Here is a 17,350-nt window from a genome sequence, read left to right on the forward strand (position 1 = left end):
GGCCCCCTGAGCAAGTTTGAGCATCTCTGCTCTGAGATTCAGATCAGAACTGGAGCCCCTGGTCCTCTGAAGACCTTGGGCAAGGAGCTGGAAGGGCAGGTGTGTGTGTCTGCCGACCCTGATAGTCCAGGCCAGGCCCCCTTCTCCCTGGGATTTCAGCTCCATTCCCAGAGGTGCAGGGACCAACTGTGTGAGGTGGGAGAGGTTTTCCCACCCAGCCACACTGACGGAGAGTACAGGAGACAAAGGGAAGTTGAAACCATTGCTGGCTGTGTGACTCCCTCCGTGCTTTATTTTTATAGTGATAACAAAAGTAGCTACCACAATAGTGTTTGTAAGGATGAACAGTACATAGCACGGGCCTTCCACACAGTAACTGCCCAACAGATATCATTATTGTCTCCTCCTGTTCATCATCATTATCACGCTGCCATGTTTTTCTCTTTCTGAATTTGGAAGAAGAGAAACCCCAGAGTTCAGAGTGCTTGGCAGGCATCCCAGGCTTAGCACCTCCCCCAGGATGCTGTGGGCTCCAGGGAAGAAGGATGTCACGGGTAGTCCCGTCCATCCCAGGGCAGCCAACAACCCCAGAAGAGTTCAGCCCCAGTAGGGGTCAGAGTTACACGCAAGCCTAATACAACCAGCCTTTGATTAAAGTTCCCCAAATATGGGACAACCTTTTAAATGCCAGACTAATTAGTATTTAGCTGTAATGCTTTAAGCCTTTCTTTTCTTAAAACAAGACCTAATTGAGTAGAGAAGTGTGCTAATCTGGGAATCCAGTACCTACTCCTGAGGCAGGCCTGGGTGGGCAATGCCCTAAATCAGGCCTGATTCTGGGGGCAGGATCAGAGGCGTAGCACCTAAGGGGAGCCCAGGAGCTTCAGAACACAAGCTCTGCAAATTCACACTTATAAAGTAATGCTGTGGCCATGCTTCCTCCACTGCTATAAATGTCATCCCCAAATCTTCCTAAAACCACCCTTGAGGAAAAAAAAATCTTTTTCTAGAAACAACCTTGGGTAATCTAATATCCAAAGTTACTTTTAAAAAATGTTAGAGGGACTTGCCTGGTGGCACAGTGGTTAAGACTCCATGCTCCCAATTCAGGGGGCCTGGGTTCAATCCCTGGTCAGGGAACTAGATTCCACACGCATGGCACAACTAAGAGTTCGCATGCTACAACTAAGGAGCCTGCATGCCACAACTAAGAAGCCCATGCGCCGCAACTAAGGAGCCCGCCTGCAGCAACTCAGGAGCCATGTGCTAAGGAGCCGGTGCAGCCAAATAAATAATAAATAAATAAATAAATAAATAAACAAACATTAAAAAAATCTCCATCATTAAAAAAAAAAGTTAGAAAAGTTAATATGGCAGTAGATAGAAATAATATTTATTGAACCAGGCATGACGTTACTCTCTTACATATGCATTATGCAATGCTTTTCAGAATGTCTTCTGTGGAACTAGCCCAGAATGATGTGCAAAAAAATGGTCCTTTGGGAAACCCTAAGGATAATATATTCTTCCAATATACTTATAACGTATGTTTGTATATTGAAGGTTCTTTCAAGCCCTGCAGTAAAGAAACTGCTTACATTTATTTAACTCAGTATATCCCAAAGAGTGGTGTATATTCAAATGGGTGATGCATGAGATGATTTTAGAAAGTGCATAAATGTTTTTAATTTTAATGGTTATATATATTTATTTTGATGTCAGTTGGCAAATAATATAGCTAGCACATCAAACCTATGATTGCACATATATTGCTCAGGACTCATTCGTTCACTCATTCCACGGACATTTACTGAGGACCTACTATGAGCCCAGCAGTATTCTAGATGTTGAGAATGTAGCAGTAAATAAAATAAAGTCCCTGCTCTCATAAATTTACTTTTTAGTGGGGAGTGACAAAAACTCAAACAAACAGAAAAATATATTGAACACATATAAATATATGTTCAACAGTAAAAGGCAGAATAAAGAAAAACAGTTGGGCAAGGGGACAGAAGTGACAGGGGTGGGGTGAGTACTAGTGTAGGGAAGACCTCTCAGACAAAGGGACACTTGAACGGAGAGCTAAATGAAGGAGACTGTCTTTCTGCAGGAAGAACGTGCTGGGCAGAGAGAACACCAGACACAAATCCCTGACGTGAGAATATGCTTGGCACCTGGTGGAACGGTTCCAGGGCGGCAGACAAACCCTAAGGGATGCTTTTTAAAATTAATTAAATCAAATTCAAATACCATAATATTTGCCCTTTTAAAGTGTATATACACAAAGTTGTTCTATTTTTTTAGAGTGATGATTTGGTTCTGGTTCTGGCCAAGATGAAGTACTGGGGGTCAGATTTACCTTCTCACCTAAACAACCAAAAAACAGACAAAATATAGGAAACTGGATTTCAAGACACTGGACATCAGGCAACAAAGGATGGTGACCCCTGAGAGATGGGATACAAAAGAGGGGAAGGCATGGGAGTTCCCTGGTGCCTAGTGGTTAGGATTCTGGGCTCTCACTGCTGTGGCCTGGGTTCAATCCCTGGCTGGGGAACTGAGATCCTGCAGGCCGCGGCCAAAACAAACGAACGAAAAACAGGGAAAGGCACCTATGAACGTTCAGCTTCCCAGCTTACTGCCCTGAGAGAGCTTCTAGGCCACAGTGTTGAAACCCAGGGATAAAGAATGTCATTTTATAATAATAAAAAGGTCAGTTCATCAAGAGGATGATCCAGCCTAAACATTTATGCACTTAACAACAGAGTGTCAAAATACATGCAGCAAAAACTGATCGAACTAAAAGGAAAAAAATAGGCAAGTCCACAATTAAACTGTGAAATTCAACACCCCTCTCTCAATAATTGACAAAACAAGTAGACAGAAGATCAGTAAGGATACAGAAGACTTAGAGAACACTACCAGCTTGATCTGGTTGACATTCGTAGAACACCCCACCCAACAGAGTGGAATACACATTCTTTTCATGTGCACATGGAATATTTCCCAAGATAGACCATATCCTGAGTCATAAAACGAGCCTCAATAAGTTTTAAAGAATTCAAATAATATATTGTATGTTTTCTGACACAATGAAACTAAAATAGCAATCGATGACAGAAAGATCTCTGGAAAATTCCTAAATAGTTGCAACTAAATGATACACTTCTAAATAACCTAAGGGTCAAAGAAGATATAAAAAGGGAACTTGGAAAGTATTTTTAACCTAATGGCAATGAAAACACAACATATTAAAATTTGTGGGATACAGCTAAATGAGTGGTTAGGGGGAATTTATAGCACCAAAATGAATATCTTATTAAAGAAATGTTCAAATCAATGACATCAGCTTCCACTTTAAGATGTTAGAAAAATTAGAGCAAATTAAATCCAAAGTAGGAAGGCAAAAGGAACACTAAACATAAGAATGGAAATCGGGCTTCCCTGGTGGCGCAGTGGTTGAGAGTCCGCCTGCCGATGCAGGGGACACGGGTTCGTGCCCTGCTCCGGGAAGATCCCACATGCCGCGGAGCGGCTGGGCTCGTGAGCCATGGCCGCTGAGCCTGCGCGTCCGGAGCCTGTGCTCCGCAATGGGGGAGGCCACAACAGTGAGAGGCCCACGTACCGCAAAAAAAAAAAAAAAAAAAAAAAAAAAAAGAATGGAAATCAATAGAATTAAATGGGAAAAATCAATTTACTGGTTCTTTGTGAAAATCAATGGCATTGATTTTCAAATCTCTAGCCAGCCTGATTAGGAAAAAAGAGAAGACACAAATTACCAATATCAAAAATGAGAGATGTAACATCACTACAAATCCTACGGAATATAAAAAGATAATAAGAGAATATTATGAACTTGATGCCAATAAATTTGATAACTCTGATGAAACGACCAAGTTTCTGAAAGGCACAAACTACAAAAGCTCACTGGAGAAGAAATAGATAACCTGAATAGCCCTATATCTATTAAAGAAATTGAATTTGCAGTTAAAAACCTTCCCACTAAGAAAACTCCAAGCCCAGATGTCTTCATAGGTGAATTCTACCAAACATTTAAGGACGAAGTAATACCAATGTCATTGAAATTCTTCCAGAAAATTGAAAAAGAGAGAATACTTCCCAAGTCATTCTATAAAGCCAGAATTACTCAGACATTACAGGAAAACTACAGACCAACATCTCTCAAGAACACAGATGGGGCTTCACTGGCGGTACAGTGGTTGGGAGTGGGCCTGCCAATGCAGGGGACACGGGTTTGAGCACTGGTCCAGGAGGATCCCACATGCCGCAGAGCAGCTAAGCCCGTGCGCCACAACTGCTGAGTCTGTGCTCTAGAGCCCGTGAGCCGCAGCTACTGAGCCCACGTGCCACAACTGCTGAGGCCTGCACGCCTGGAGCCTGTGCTCCGAGATGAAGAGAGGCCACCGCAGTGAGAGGCCTGTGCACCGCAGCGAAGAGTAGCCCCTGCTTGCCACAACTAGGGAAAGCCTGTGCACAGCAACGAGAACCCAATGCAGCCAAAAATAAAATAAATAAAATAAATTTATTAAAAAAAAAAGAACATAGATGCAACAATTCTAAAAAACTTTTAACAAATCAAAGCCAACAATATATAAAAAGATAATATATCATGACCAAGTGGGGTTTATCCCAGGAATACAATCTTGGTTTAACATTAGAAAAACTAATCAACGTAATTTACCATATTAAAGACTAAAAAAGAAAAACCCATATGATTATCTCAATAGACACAGAAAAAGCATTTGACAATATCACATTCCTGATAACATTCAATGTCATTCATAACATTCATTCCTGATAAAAAACTCTCAGCAAACTAGGAATAGAAAGCAACTTCCTTGACGTGATAAAGGGCATCTATAAAAACCCTACAGCTAATGTTATACTTAATGCTGAAAGACTGAAAGCTTTCTCCTGAAGATCAAGAACAAGACAAGTATGTCTTTAAGTCAATGAAATAAGGCAAGAAAACGAAACAGAAGTCATCCAGATTGGAAAGGAAGACGTAAAACTATCTTTACTCACAGACATGATCATCTCTGCAGAAAACCTAATAGAACCTATAAAAAAGCCACTAGCACTAATACGTAATTAGCAAGGCTGCAAGTTACAATATATAAAATTCTATTGTATTTCTATATACTGGCAATAAACAATTGAAAACTGCAATTAAAAAAACAGTATCATTTATAATACAGAGGTAAGTATAAATCTGACAAAATATGTAAAAGGCCTATGCACTCAAAACTACAAAACAATTGATAAGCGAATTAAAGAAGACTTAAATAAAGGGAGAGAGATACTGTGTTCGTGAGTCGGAAGGCTCAACATTGTTAGGATGTCAATTCTCCTCATATTCATCCATACGAATATGAATCAACACAATCTCAATCAAAATCTAGAATCTTAGAATTTAACTGATTCTAAAATTCATACGGAAATGCAAAGGACCTAGGCTAGCCAAAACAACTTTGAAAAAGAATGAAGTTGGAGATTTAACAGTACCTGATTTCAAGACTTATTATAAAGCTACAGGTACCAAGACAGTGTGCTGTTGGTGTTAAGACAGACAATAGATCAAACAGAATATATGGACAATCAATTTTCATCAAAGGTACAAAAAAGGCAATTCAGTAGGGAAAGGACAATCTTTTCAACAAATAGTGCTGGGACAACTGCATATCCATATACCAAAAAGATGAACTTTGTCCCATACCTCATACCATATACAAAAATTAATTCAGGATAGATCATAAACCTAAATATAAAACCTAAAACCATTAAACTTCTAAAAGAAAACATAGGAGAAAACCTTTGTGACCTTGGGTCAGGCAAAGATTTCTCAGACACAACACGAAGCGGGGTGGAGAGTCACCTAAAAGAACAAACGGATAAACTGAACTTCATCAAAATTAAAAACTCTCGTCTTTGAAAGACACTGTTAAGAGAATAAAAAACAAGCCAAAGACTAGGAAAAAACATTTGCAAATCCCATGTCTGAGAGAGGACTTGTATCCCCGTGGTTTTCAAATGTCATAGAATGACATTCTATGATTAATGGCTCTTTGTTTCGAGACTGAGATGGTATAAAGTAAGAATCAGTAAGAATCTAGAACAGTGGTTCTCTAACTTCATCACCTGAAGGGCTTGTTAAAACACAGGTTGCTGGGCCCCACCCTCAGAATTTCTGAACTGGTAGGGCTTGAGGGTTTTCATTTCCGATTAAGTTTCCTGCTGGTGCCCCTGCAGCTGGTCTGGCTACCACACTTTGAGAACTGCTACTCCAGACCAACTTAGACTAAACTAGAAACACAATGTCAGATGCAAGACTCCCCACCCCACCCCAGGGACAGTTTTCAAATAAACTATGTTTATTAAGAGAAAAAATTGATTTCCCCCTTTTTAATTAGCTAGAGACATCTATAAATGTTAATCAGAGCTTCTGATGAGAGAGAAATAAACATGACATCACTGAGTTGGCTTGATTCTAGCCTTGCCTCTTTGTCGAATACACATTTTGGTTTCCACAAAGTTGTTCAGAATTCACCCTGGAAAACATACACAGCCTTATACCAACCATCCCATAATGGCAACACAGAAGAAACTGGCATGCCCTGCTGAAGCCTATCGACTTTCCCTGACCCCCGCGTAACGCCCCACCCACAGGCAGGGCTGCATCGCGTCTCACCGTCCAAGATGGCCCACTGGTTGTCAATCTCTGTATGCTTCAGGTAGGAGTCTTCGATGGTGGGGTCATAGTCAGGCACAAAGATCTTCTGGAAAAACTGGATGGTGAGGGCGCTCTTGCCCACACCCCCGTCTCCCACCACCACCAGCTTGTACGTGGGGAGGTTGTCGCTGGGGACGGCACTGGTCGCCATGTTGCTGGTAGGTCAGACCTGGGGAGGCAAGATAGGTGGAATGAGACAGGGGACTTCTTCTTCTCTGACTCAGGGGAAAATATTCACGGGGCTTCCTCCTTTCTTACAGAGTAACAAATACTCCCAGTTGTAGAAAGTTTTGAAAATGAAGACATGCAAGAGAAAAGTGCTACCCCAGGTCCCTCACCCAGAGACAATAACTGTTAAAATGATTTATTCAACCATTTACTGAATGTCAACTATGTGCCAGGCCCGGTCTTGGGGATATCATGCCACACGGCCTTTAACCAGCCAAAGGCCATGTCAACCAAGTTTTTCCACCATCAAATTCCGCCCTAGTCCTGTACAGTTAAACACGTGGGCGTTAGTCTGAGCAGGGAGGGCAAGGAGGTTGGCCTTTCACATCAACTCTGGTCATTGGACTGTGGTGCTGAGAAGAATGGGAGGCTGTCTGAGCTTAAAGGAAAAGACAGTCACAACAGCTTAGCACAGCTGAGCTCAGCGTCTCTGAGCCCCTTCCAACTCTCAGAATTCTGTGATCCTGGCTCTGTTATCTGATCTCCTTGGCCTCTATCATGCAGAAAGTCGTGTCAGACTCTCGTGACATCTGGTCAACCCCTCTTTTAGTTGGGGAGGAAGAAGAGGAGGATCAGGGATAAGTTTTATTTTGATGACATTGAGTCCAGTTAAGGCAGTGGTTCTCAACCAGGGGCAATTTTGTCCCCCAGGGATACCTGCAATGTCTGGAAATATTTTTGGTTGCCAAAACCAAGTGGGTGCTACCAGCGTCTAGTCAGCAGAGGTCAGGGATGCTGCTAAAGATCATATAATGCCCAGGAAAACACCCCCAGAACCCATCATTAACCACCCTAAAATGTCCACAGTGCCAAGGCTGAGAAACGTTGAGCTAAGCTGACTAGGCAGGGGCTGGAAATATGCGACCAGGATCCTAAAGAGCAACTGAGCCTGAACAGATAAGGACTGACTGTGTAGAGGTGATGGCAGAGAAGTGAAGAGTGACTTTGGAAACTGCATCACAAAGTACCAAGGAGGAGAGGCGGGCAGAGAGCATGGAAGGAGCATTCAGAAAAATCGGAGGGAAACCAGGATCTGTCACGGTGATGGAAGCCCAGGGTTTCCAGAAGGAGGAGGTTGACAGCACCGAAGGCTAAACACTGGTGCGGGATGAGGGAGGAGAGTCACCTAAAGAACAATTTGAGGGTGTTGCCAGGGACCTAAGATGCTAACTAGGGAAACGCACAAACCACCTCTGGTAGGGCCATTCCTGGGTAGCTTCAGGACTCATAGAAGGGTAGGGGGGCCGGCAGCATGCCAGGGGACAACGAACTGTGTGTCCTGTGTGCAATCACTGCTGCTCGGGAAGGCCACTGACTGAGCCATAGTTTCCTTACGTAATAGATTAAAGGGCTGGGTTTTCACAGTTGTTCTTAGCTCTAAAAGAGTCCTCCATTCTAGATTTCAACAGAAGGGACGTTAGACACAAATGTAGGTTATGTGGCCACGCTGATTTGCATGGGGCTATAGGCGAGAGTCATTGCATAATCTTTTGCAGTTACTGAAGCTTGATGTTGACATTTAGGGTTTCCCTGCAGTGGCAGGGAAAGTAGGCGCTTTCACACGTTGTGGGTGAGAATGTAAATCTGTCCAAACTGGACTGAGAATAATACACTTGCATAAATACATCAAAATTTAAAACAGACATATCCTCTCTCAAAGCTATACCACATGTGAGAATGTAGTCTAAGGAGGTAATCAGACAAGTGTACAAAGATGTTAAGAACAGGGGTAAAAATGGAAATAACTTAAATACTGGGGGGCAAGTTAAAGAAAAATTTATCCATACAATGCAATACTATATGGCCATTCAGAAGGACGATATTCCCTAGCCTAGAAAAGGTTTATAATATACATGGGAAAAAAAAAAGCCAGTCTGCAAAACAGCAAGTACATATGATTACACTTCCATGAAGCTACCATCTATGAATCTACATGTCTAGGGTGGTTCTAGGCATAGAGAGGATTGGCACGTAGCTGTCTCTACAGGAGACTTAGGGACACTTTCTCAGATTTTCAATTTTCTACAACAAGCATGTGTTCTATTTGTGTATCAGAAAAGCTGAACAGTATTAAAATATTTCCACCAAGCAGCCACATAGCACAGGGATATCAGCTCGGTGCTTTGTGACCGCCTGGAGGGGTGGGATAGGGAGAGTGGGAGGGAGGGAGACGCAAGAGGGAAGAGATATGGGAACATATGTATACGTATAACTGATTCACTTTGTTATAAAGCAGAAACTAACACACCATTGTAAAGCAATTATACCCCAATAAAGATGTTAAAAAAAATATTTCCACCAAATAAAATGTTCGGGCCACCTGAAAATGTGTGATTCCCTCTCCTTCGAGTGGGGATTTATAACTCCTTTGGTGCGGGATAGAAGGACCAGGTGCCAGCTGAGCCCCAGCATCTGGTTCCCCCATCCCCCCTAGGTGGGGATGACAGTGGGGTTAAGCTGAGCCTTCAACACACTGAGCTCTTCCACGTGACAGAGCTGGTGGTCCAAAGGGGCCAGAGGGGAGGTGAGGGAGACAAAAATGAACTGCTGTCCTAGCCTGGGGAGGATGGTGACACTAAGCCAGCGTGAACGTGTCTGCCTATGAAAGAGGCTGTTTTTAAAGCTCCCTTCCAAGAAGATACAAATGCTCGGGCTTCCCTGGTGGCGCAGTGGTTGGGAGTCCGCCTGCCGATGCAGGGGACACGGGTTCGGGCCCCGGTCCGGGAAGATCCCACATGCCGCGGAGTGGCTGGGCCCGTGAGCCATGGCCGCTGAGCCTGCGCGTCCGGAGCCTGTGCTCCGCAACGGGAGAGGCCACAGCAGTGAGAGGCCCGCGTACCGTAAAAAAAAAAAAAAAGTGAAGTCAGAAAGAGAAAGACAAATACCGTATGCTAACACATATATATGGAATCAAGAAAAAAAAATGTCATGAAGAACCTAGGGGTAGGATGGGAATAAAGACACAGACCTACTAGAGAATGGACTTGAGGATACGGGGAGGGGGAAGGGTAAGCTGTGACAAAGTGAGAGAGTGGCATGGACATATATACACTACCAAACATAAAATAGATAGCTAGTGGGAAGCAGCCGCATAGCACAGGGAGATCAGCTCGGTGCTTTGTGACCACATGGAGGGGTGGGATAGGGAGGGTGGGAGGGAGGGAGACGCAGGAGGGAGATGTGGGAACATATGTATATGTATAACTGATTCACTTTGTTATAGAGTGGAAACTAACACACCATTGTAAAGCAATTATATTCCAATAAAGATGTAAAAAATAAATAAATAAGCTCCAAGGATATGATGTATAGCACAGGGAATACAGCCAATATTTTATAATAGTTTTAAATGGAGTATAATCGATAAAAAATTTGAATCACTATGTTGTACACATGAAGCTAATATAATATTGTAAATCAACTATACCTCAATAAAAAAAATTAAAATAAATAAAAATGAAAGCTCCCTTCCCTTCTCGCTGGCAGCAACGTGAATAAAAAAATACTAAGTGGGTGGGAAGGTATCGGGAAGGAAAACCGTTTCCCTTGATTTTCTTCTCAAAATAAAACAAGATGAGAAATACACTAGTAAATATGATAGAGGACCAACCTTTGAGGCGGTGCTCAGACCACCCACAGCAGAACCACCTGGGGACTTGAAAAAAATCGCCCTCTGCTTGCGAAGCAAGGCAGCTGGCAGGAAATGGTCAGATGAGGGCTGATTTCCTTTCACAGTGCCCTGCACTCAGGAGTTGGGCCCTGAGAGACCACGGGGGGCCAATCTGGGGTTCCCTCCCACCTCAGACTCAGTGGAACAGGGTTAGAACGCACGGTTAACACAAACCTTGGACTGGGTCCCTCGTGGGGAGAAACCCTTTAGTGCTTCCCGTGGCTGATGGGTCAAGTCCTCGCCCCTTCACTGGACATTCAAGGCAGTCACTGGCTGCCATCGCTGACCTCTCCAGTGGGACCCACGTTGCAGCCTCTGACACTACTCTCTCCCAAGCAACTCTGTGTTCCCCAGTGTGCCCTGTGGTCCTGTGGAGCCCTCTGCCCACCCCACCTCCTACTGGGGCCCTGGGGAGAGCGCACACCTCTTCACAGGTCAGGCCCAGGCCGAGAATTGCCTCTCGGGAGGCACCCCCTTCGACCCCGTGCCCCACAGTTCCTGGTGCAGAGCCCACCACCACACTTGAAGTTTTCTATACTTACTGTACACAACAGGGCAGGGATGTATCTCGTCCCTCCCTGGATCACCAAGGCCCAGCACCACATCAGCAAGGACAGACGTCAGCTAGAGGAACTGGGGGCCCAACAATGGCCTTTCTGAACAACCATCAGACAACCCACCAGCCACAGCACTGGCCTCCCCACACAGAGGGCTCGGGGGCAGCTCTCCCAGCCAGGCCTTGGGACTGTCTCCCTCCTTCTCCCAAGTCAGACGGATCACACAGATAAGACCCTTCCTGGAAGCAAGTGTGAGCCCAGGTTTACAAAGGTGGGACCATGAGTCCAGAAAACCCCTCAATCTATAAGGGCTCTCGGCCAGATCTTCTCTTCATGCACATGTTTTTCCAGTCTTCAACCTCCCCCGAAATAATCCCTGACTAAAATGATGTCTTTGTAAACAGGGAGGGCAGTCAAAACGCCAAGGGGCGTGCACCACACTCCTACAAAATCGGCTGATCTCACGTGGTGTGGAGAAAGAATTTTTAAAGTCACCAGAGACTATGACGAAAGTCACCACAGGATAAAATGTTGGTCGGTGCTTAAGGAGCAAACTGTTTCCATTTAGGACATCCCTCTCCTCTCCAGTCTATTCAACTAGACGGCACCTTGGAGATCATTCTAGAACGCTGGTTCTTCACCATTTGGGGGTCATAGATGGCCCCTTCGAGGTGGGAGGGTGGAATAAGGTGGGCCCGGGGCTCCCTTTAAAGTCTCGCCACCAATTTTCCGTGCCTGATACTCTCCTGCCCACCAGCTGAGCGACCTTGGGCGAGTTAACCTTTCACAGCCTCAGTTTTTTTACTTGAAAGATAGAGTTGGCTAGAGAATCATCCTTTGCAGGATTGCTCTAAGCGGGAAATTAAAATGTATGAGGCGAGCCCAGCTTAAAGAAGGTGCTCAAATGTTTGTTCTCTCGCCCTGTTTACTTTGTTCCCAGAAGAGGCGGACCCACAGTCTCCCTCCCTCCCTCCACTCTGAGGCTCCGCGGTTCCCAGCCTCCTCCCCCGCCCCCATCAGAAGCCCCGCTGCCACCTCAGCTCCCTTGCAGTCAGATTAAATAGGCTCGTGTGGCAACGTCACCCATCAGTTAGAACACTGTTTCCATGGGAAATGGCTCCGAGGTTCCAGACAGCCCACTCCACTCAGAAACCAACTTTTGGAACCGCAGCCCCTGGGCGGAGGAGGCGCCGAGCGCTGGTTCCCATGGCAACCACGGCTCCCAGAGCCCTTCCCAGTGCCCGAGCAACCCAAACCCCGGCTCATACTGGAAACTTCTCTCTAAAAGGCAGTATCACTGCCTCGACGATTTTAATGACGTGTATACGAAAACTTTAGGCATCTTTCGGCTAATAAACTTTTTTGGTGGCTGTCTTTTGCTCCCTTTCTCTCCCCACGATTAGCACCAGGCCTGCTTGGTTTGAAGTTGTTTCCTGAATGGCAGATTTCGTCTTCCCAGCAACTGGGGAGCTCCAAGAGGACAACAGCCACGTCTCCTCATTCTCTTGACCTCTCACAGGGCCAGGCAGGGCCCAACACGTGGGAACCTCAGGGTGTATTCGCTGACTGACTACTCCATACTGGCCCAATAAGCAGGGCGTGACACCCTCCCTTCGGACAGGGGTAGGCTCGTGTCCCTAGGAAGTGGGGGCTGGGTGGACCCATGACCCCAGAATAACCTTTTCACCCAGCAATTTTCAAAGTGTGCTTGGAGGGAGTTCCTGAGACCTCCTGGGAAGCCTTGTGCAAAGCCCCCTCTGTTCTCAGGGGGGCAGCTTGGGGTGGAGCGTCAGTCATAGCCTTGGACTCTTCAGCCAGGCAGCTTGAGTTCCACTTGTGTCTCTGATACGGACTCCCTGTGTGATGTGGAGCGAGTTTCTTAACTTCAGGGAGCCTCAGTTTCCCCATCTATAAAACAGAACAGGACCCTCAAGAATGTGTAATTACAGTCCCAGTGGGGGGTGGGGGAAACTGGAGGGCCCCCCAGTGAGGGCATATTTGCACTAATGTGCAAAGCAGCTGGGCCCCTGGGCTCCCTGCAATGTGGTAGAGCCTAGTGATCTGGACCCCTGCTTGCCCCATCCATGGCCCTGAGAGCACCTGAACGCATAGGGCTGCTGGAGGACCCAACACAGTAATAAATCCTAGGACAGCAGTGGGCCCCAGCAGCCCCCCAAAACAGCAGTGCCCAGTGGTTATTATCTCTTACCAAATCTGCCGCCTTCTCCCCAAGTTCCCAGTTTCTAGGGCTTCTAGAGAGCTTGTTTCCCAGAAGAACAGCCAGAACACTGCCCATTTTTCTAAGTGGGCACATGGTAAAAGAAATGGCTTTGGCTGCAGACACTGTCAAGGGGCTCACGGGCTTCCTGGCCTCTCCATGCTCCCCATCCCCCAAGCACCACTTCCGAAGTGATGTCATGGTCCTAGCCAGAAGAAGAGGTGCCCAGGAGAGGCTACATGGCAGTAACAACCCCCACTATTTCGTGGGCATCAGCAGTGGATGGATCAGACACCGAAGGTCAGGCTTGGAACCGTCGTGCTGCACTGCCTAGAATTCTTTCGGTCATTAGTTTTGCAACATCACAGGACTTTTCCTTGACTGTCTTTGTGACTCGTAACCCATAGGGCATTCTTCATCTTCTCTGACTATAGGAGCTGTGGCAGTGGTCATCCCAGAGCCTCTCCCAAAGATGCTACCAACTTAATTGAAGGTTTAGTTTTCACTGCTTTTTGCTTCTCTATTTCCATACTAATTCTTTTAAAGACCTCCCCTAACCCCATCTGCCAAACTACAAGTTGTCTGGTAAATAAAGCTGGAAGAGGGGGACACGTTCATTATTAATGCAGCTCTTGGGAGAGTGAATGGACTTTCATTCACATTGAGCTGAATCAGCCCTGGGAAGCTAATCTCATCTCTGTGACGTCTGGGTGTGCCCAGTGCAGGGGGATGAGGATACATTGGGGGGTGACCCAACCCATGTGGAGGAAACGGCTCTGCATTCCAGGAGCTGCCCTTCCCTTCTGCACAATTCCCAGAAATGGGCAGCTTCCCCAGGGCTGCTGATTTGCAGGCTGTGCAAAAGTGGCGTGCGGCCCCGCCAGGGGTCTAGGCCACTTGGCATCCCTAAGGCTCCACTCTCCCCTCCCTAACACTTTGCTCTGCCCTTTGTCTCCCACCTTTGCTAATCCCAGCCCAGCACTGTCACTGCATCACTCAACCCCTCTGGGAAGCCAGCGCATTCAGCTCACCTGATTATTAAGATTTAACCACCAATCCAACCGTGTGTTATTTTATGCTGTACAGGACCTTAAACATCAGCAGGTCTGGATGGTATGTGGCATGGGTGCCTCCCCCGCTTTCCCAGCGCCAATGGCAGGCACCACAGTCCATCGTGGTCCTCTTTCCTGCTCAGTCTTACAACCCTTTTCAACGCAGCACCCTTGGCAGCCACAACCAGGTGACTGGTCCGGAGAGGAAACTTGTTTGCCGTCCAGATCGAACCCACTACTCTTTAGGTTCCCTCCAAAACATCCCACTTACTAGCTGTCCTGTTCCATGGGAGGGGCTCAGGACCTTCTGGGGGAGCCTGCCTGGCTACCTCTGGAGAACTCTGTTACCCAAGTCTTCTGGGTAATACATCAGCCCCTGCTTTTCTACCCCATCAAATCCAAGCTCCTCTGCCAGGATCACACCTGGACTGCTGACAGCAGGGCAGAAATATCAGACAGGAGTCCTGAGATCCAGACAAAGGGCAATGCCTGATGTAAGCCAGGCCCTTGACCTTACTCATGAACCCCAAGTACCACGTGCTTCCTTATATCACAACTGTTAACACTAGGGTCTTACTTGCTAGTGTGTGAGTACCTCCTGACAGAGCCTGGAGCTTAGCCATCTACAACCCAGCGCTATGAGTCCCAGAAATGACCTGCTATAATAATTACAAGGGTGATCATGTTAAAAATGATAGGAGCACTTAATTAACGTAGGCGATGTGTCTGATGCTGTTGGAAGATTTTACCAAATTAACTCATTTAGTTGTCGTAACAACCCTATGAGGTATAACTTTGTCCCCGTGTTACAGTTGAAGAAATTGAGACACAAAGAAGTCAAGTAACTCTTCTAAGGTCAGCCAGCTAGAAAGCAGCAGTGCCAGGATCTAAAACCACAACAGTGTGGCTCCAGAGCCCATGGCCAGTGCGTCAGGCTAGGCAACTTCTCGTGGGGCAGAGTGGTGGGTGGGGGCAGACTCGGGCCAGGCCAGAGGCAGCAGATCCGAAGTGCTGGGAAGAGGTCAGCAGTGAGCCAGGGAGGTGGTGTCAGAGTCAGGGAGGCCTCCAAGGCCGGACTGCTGCCCCTGTGGGAGAAACAGCCGAGCAGGTCAGGGCCCAAGGGGCACCCAGGGTAAATACTAGTCACTGGGAACAGACACGCGCCCCCCATCCCAACTGGGACAAAGTCTGACAAATAGGGCACAGGTCTGGTACCGCCAGGTGCTCCTGCCCTGAGGACCAGGGAGAAAGCTGAGGGATCAGGCAGCTGCCCAGCATCGTGGGAACACCAGGGGCTTCTGAGACCTCCTATTTCAGCACCCCTGTCGGGCCCCTCTCCACTGTGCTGGTCCCTGCCCCAGCCTGTCTCCTTGTGGTCCTACGCACCGGCTGCTCCCCGCCAAGCTGGGGGCTGGCGCCTCAACTGGAGCCCTTCACCAAGGAGCCTGAGCTAGGAACTCGCACAGCTGCAACCTTAGGCAAGTTACTTACACTCTGTCCCTCGGTTTTCTCTTCTGTAAAAGTGGGGACAGTGGCAGCATTTGACTTGTGGTGGTCATGATAGGCTACATTTATTTGCTTGGCCCAGTGTCTGGCCCATAGAGAGCGTTCAATAAACATCAGGGAGTTACCAACACCAGCATCCTTCGAAGTCCATCTCACGTCCCTCCTCCTGCAGGAAGCCCTCCTGCCTCTCCAGAGTCCTTCCTGAGCTTATGCCCTGCAAACTGGCTGGTTCCACAGATGACAGCTCAACGGAACTCAGCCCCTCGTCACTCCGTCCTCGGGGCGCTCTCACGCCCATCTGCCAGCTGGTCTCAGCTCCCCCATTCCGCCTTGGGGGGCAGCCTCCTGCAGCCATGCTGTAGGACGACAAGCCCCGCATGCTGCTGACCCAATGATGAAGGAGATTTAAGCTCCTCAAAGACATTTCCCCAAATATTCAGGAGACGCTTGTTCACTGAATAGACTGCGCAGCAGATACCGAATTGCTGGGAACTCGGCATGAAACGGTTTCTCCCTCTGGTCTTTAAACCCAGAAGTGCTCTCCATCCTAAAGCCTAGCCCCTCTCTGGGTTCCTCCTGTTTTGGTGGATTTATCCTTGGAAAGAAAAACCTGTTAAGGACACATGACATGAGAAAGGGCCCATTTTTCCTGAGCCCAGAGGAGAATGATCCAGGAGGAGGAAAGTGGACAGGCCACCGGTGCTGGCCACCCTTCCCCCAGTACACACAGAGGGTCAGATCCAGGAGACTTGCACGTCCAGTCAGTACTCCCAGAGCACCTCCAATGTGCCTGGTCCTCGGAGCTGGGGAGACGGAGATGAATGAGCCCCAGCGCCTGGCTTTGGGGCTCATGGGGTGTGTGGGGGGGAGGGGCAGACAGACAGAGGACTACAGTATACAAGGCTAAGTAGGAGCACAGGGGCAGCAGGGGGCATCTCACTCAGCCTGGGGGCATTGCAGAAAGCTTCCCGGTTGAGGCAATGACAAAATGGGGTCTTGAAGGCCAAGTAGGTATCAGCTAAGGGAAATGATAGGGACAAGCATATCCCAGGTGAGGACCAGAAGTTGCAAAGCTGTAAAGCACAGAGGTGTGGAAAACCAAGAAGGTGCCAAGTTCTGCAAGCAACACGTGTGACTGGAGCGCAGAATGTGTGACGTGTGCGGTGCGGGGGGAAGGGGAGTGGGGAGGAGCTCCTGTTGGCTGCCTGACGTCTGGGGGCGTCTGTCTTTGTATCCAGAGCACTAAGCACAGTGCCGGGCACGCAGTGGCTGCTCTTCAGCACAGAATGATGAAGGAACAAGCGCAGGGGCTGCAGGGCGAGGCGGTGGGGAGCACAGGGGCCCCGCGTGACCCCGAGGCCCCCGGAC

The 17,350-nt window shown here is 47.3% G+C and overlaps 1 protein-coding gene across 4 annotated transcripts in view; it reads right to left on the reverse strand.

The window, feature by feature from the left end:
- Positions 1–17,350, reverse strand: part of MRAS (muscle RAS oncogene homolog) — a 56,676-nt gene that overhangs the window by 24,412 nt on the left and 14,914 nt on the right. For all 4 annotated transcript variants that reach the window (XM_067737701.1, XM_067737699.1, XM_067737700.1 and 1 more), the window contains exon 2: positions 6,710–6,920. In XM_067737701.1, coding sequence (XP_067593802.1) covers positions 6,710–6,902 — 193 coding nt within the window. In that variant the 5' untranslated portion in view covers positions 6,903–6,920. The remainder of the gene's footprint in view (positions 1–6,709; positions 6,921–17,350) is intronic.

The sequence above is a fragment of the Pseudorca crassidens genome, chromosome 5, assembly GCF_039906515.1.
Source record: "Pseudorca crassidens isolate mPseCra1 chromosome 5, mPseCra1.hap1, whole genome shotgun sequence".
NCBI lineage: Eukaryota > Metazoa > Chordata > Mammalia > Artiodactyla > Delphinidae > Pseudorca > Pseudorca crassidens.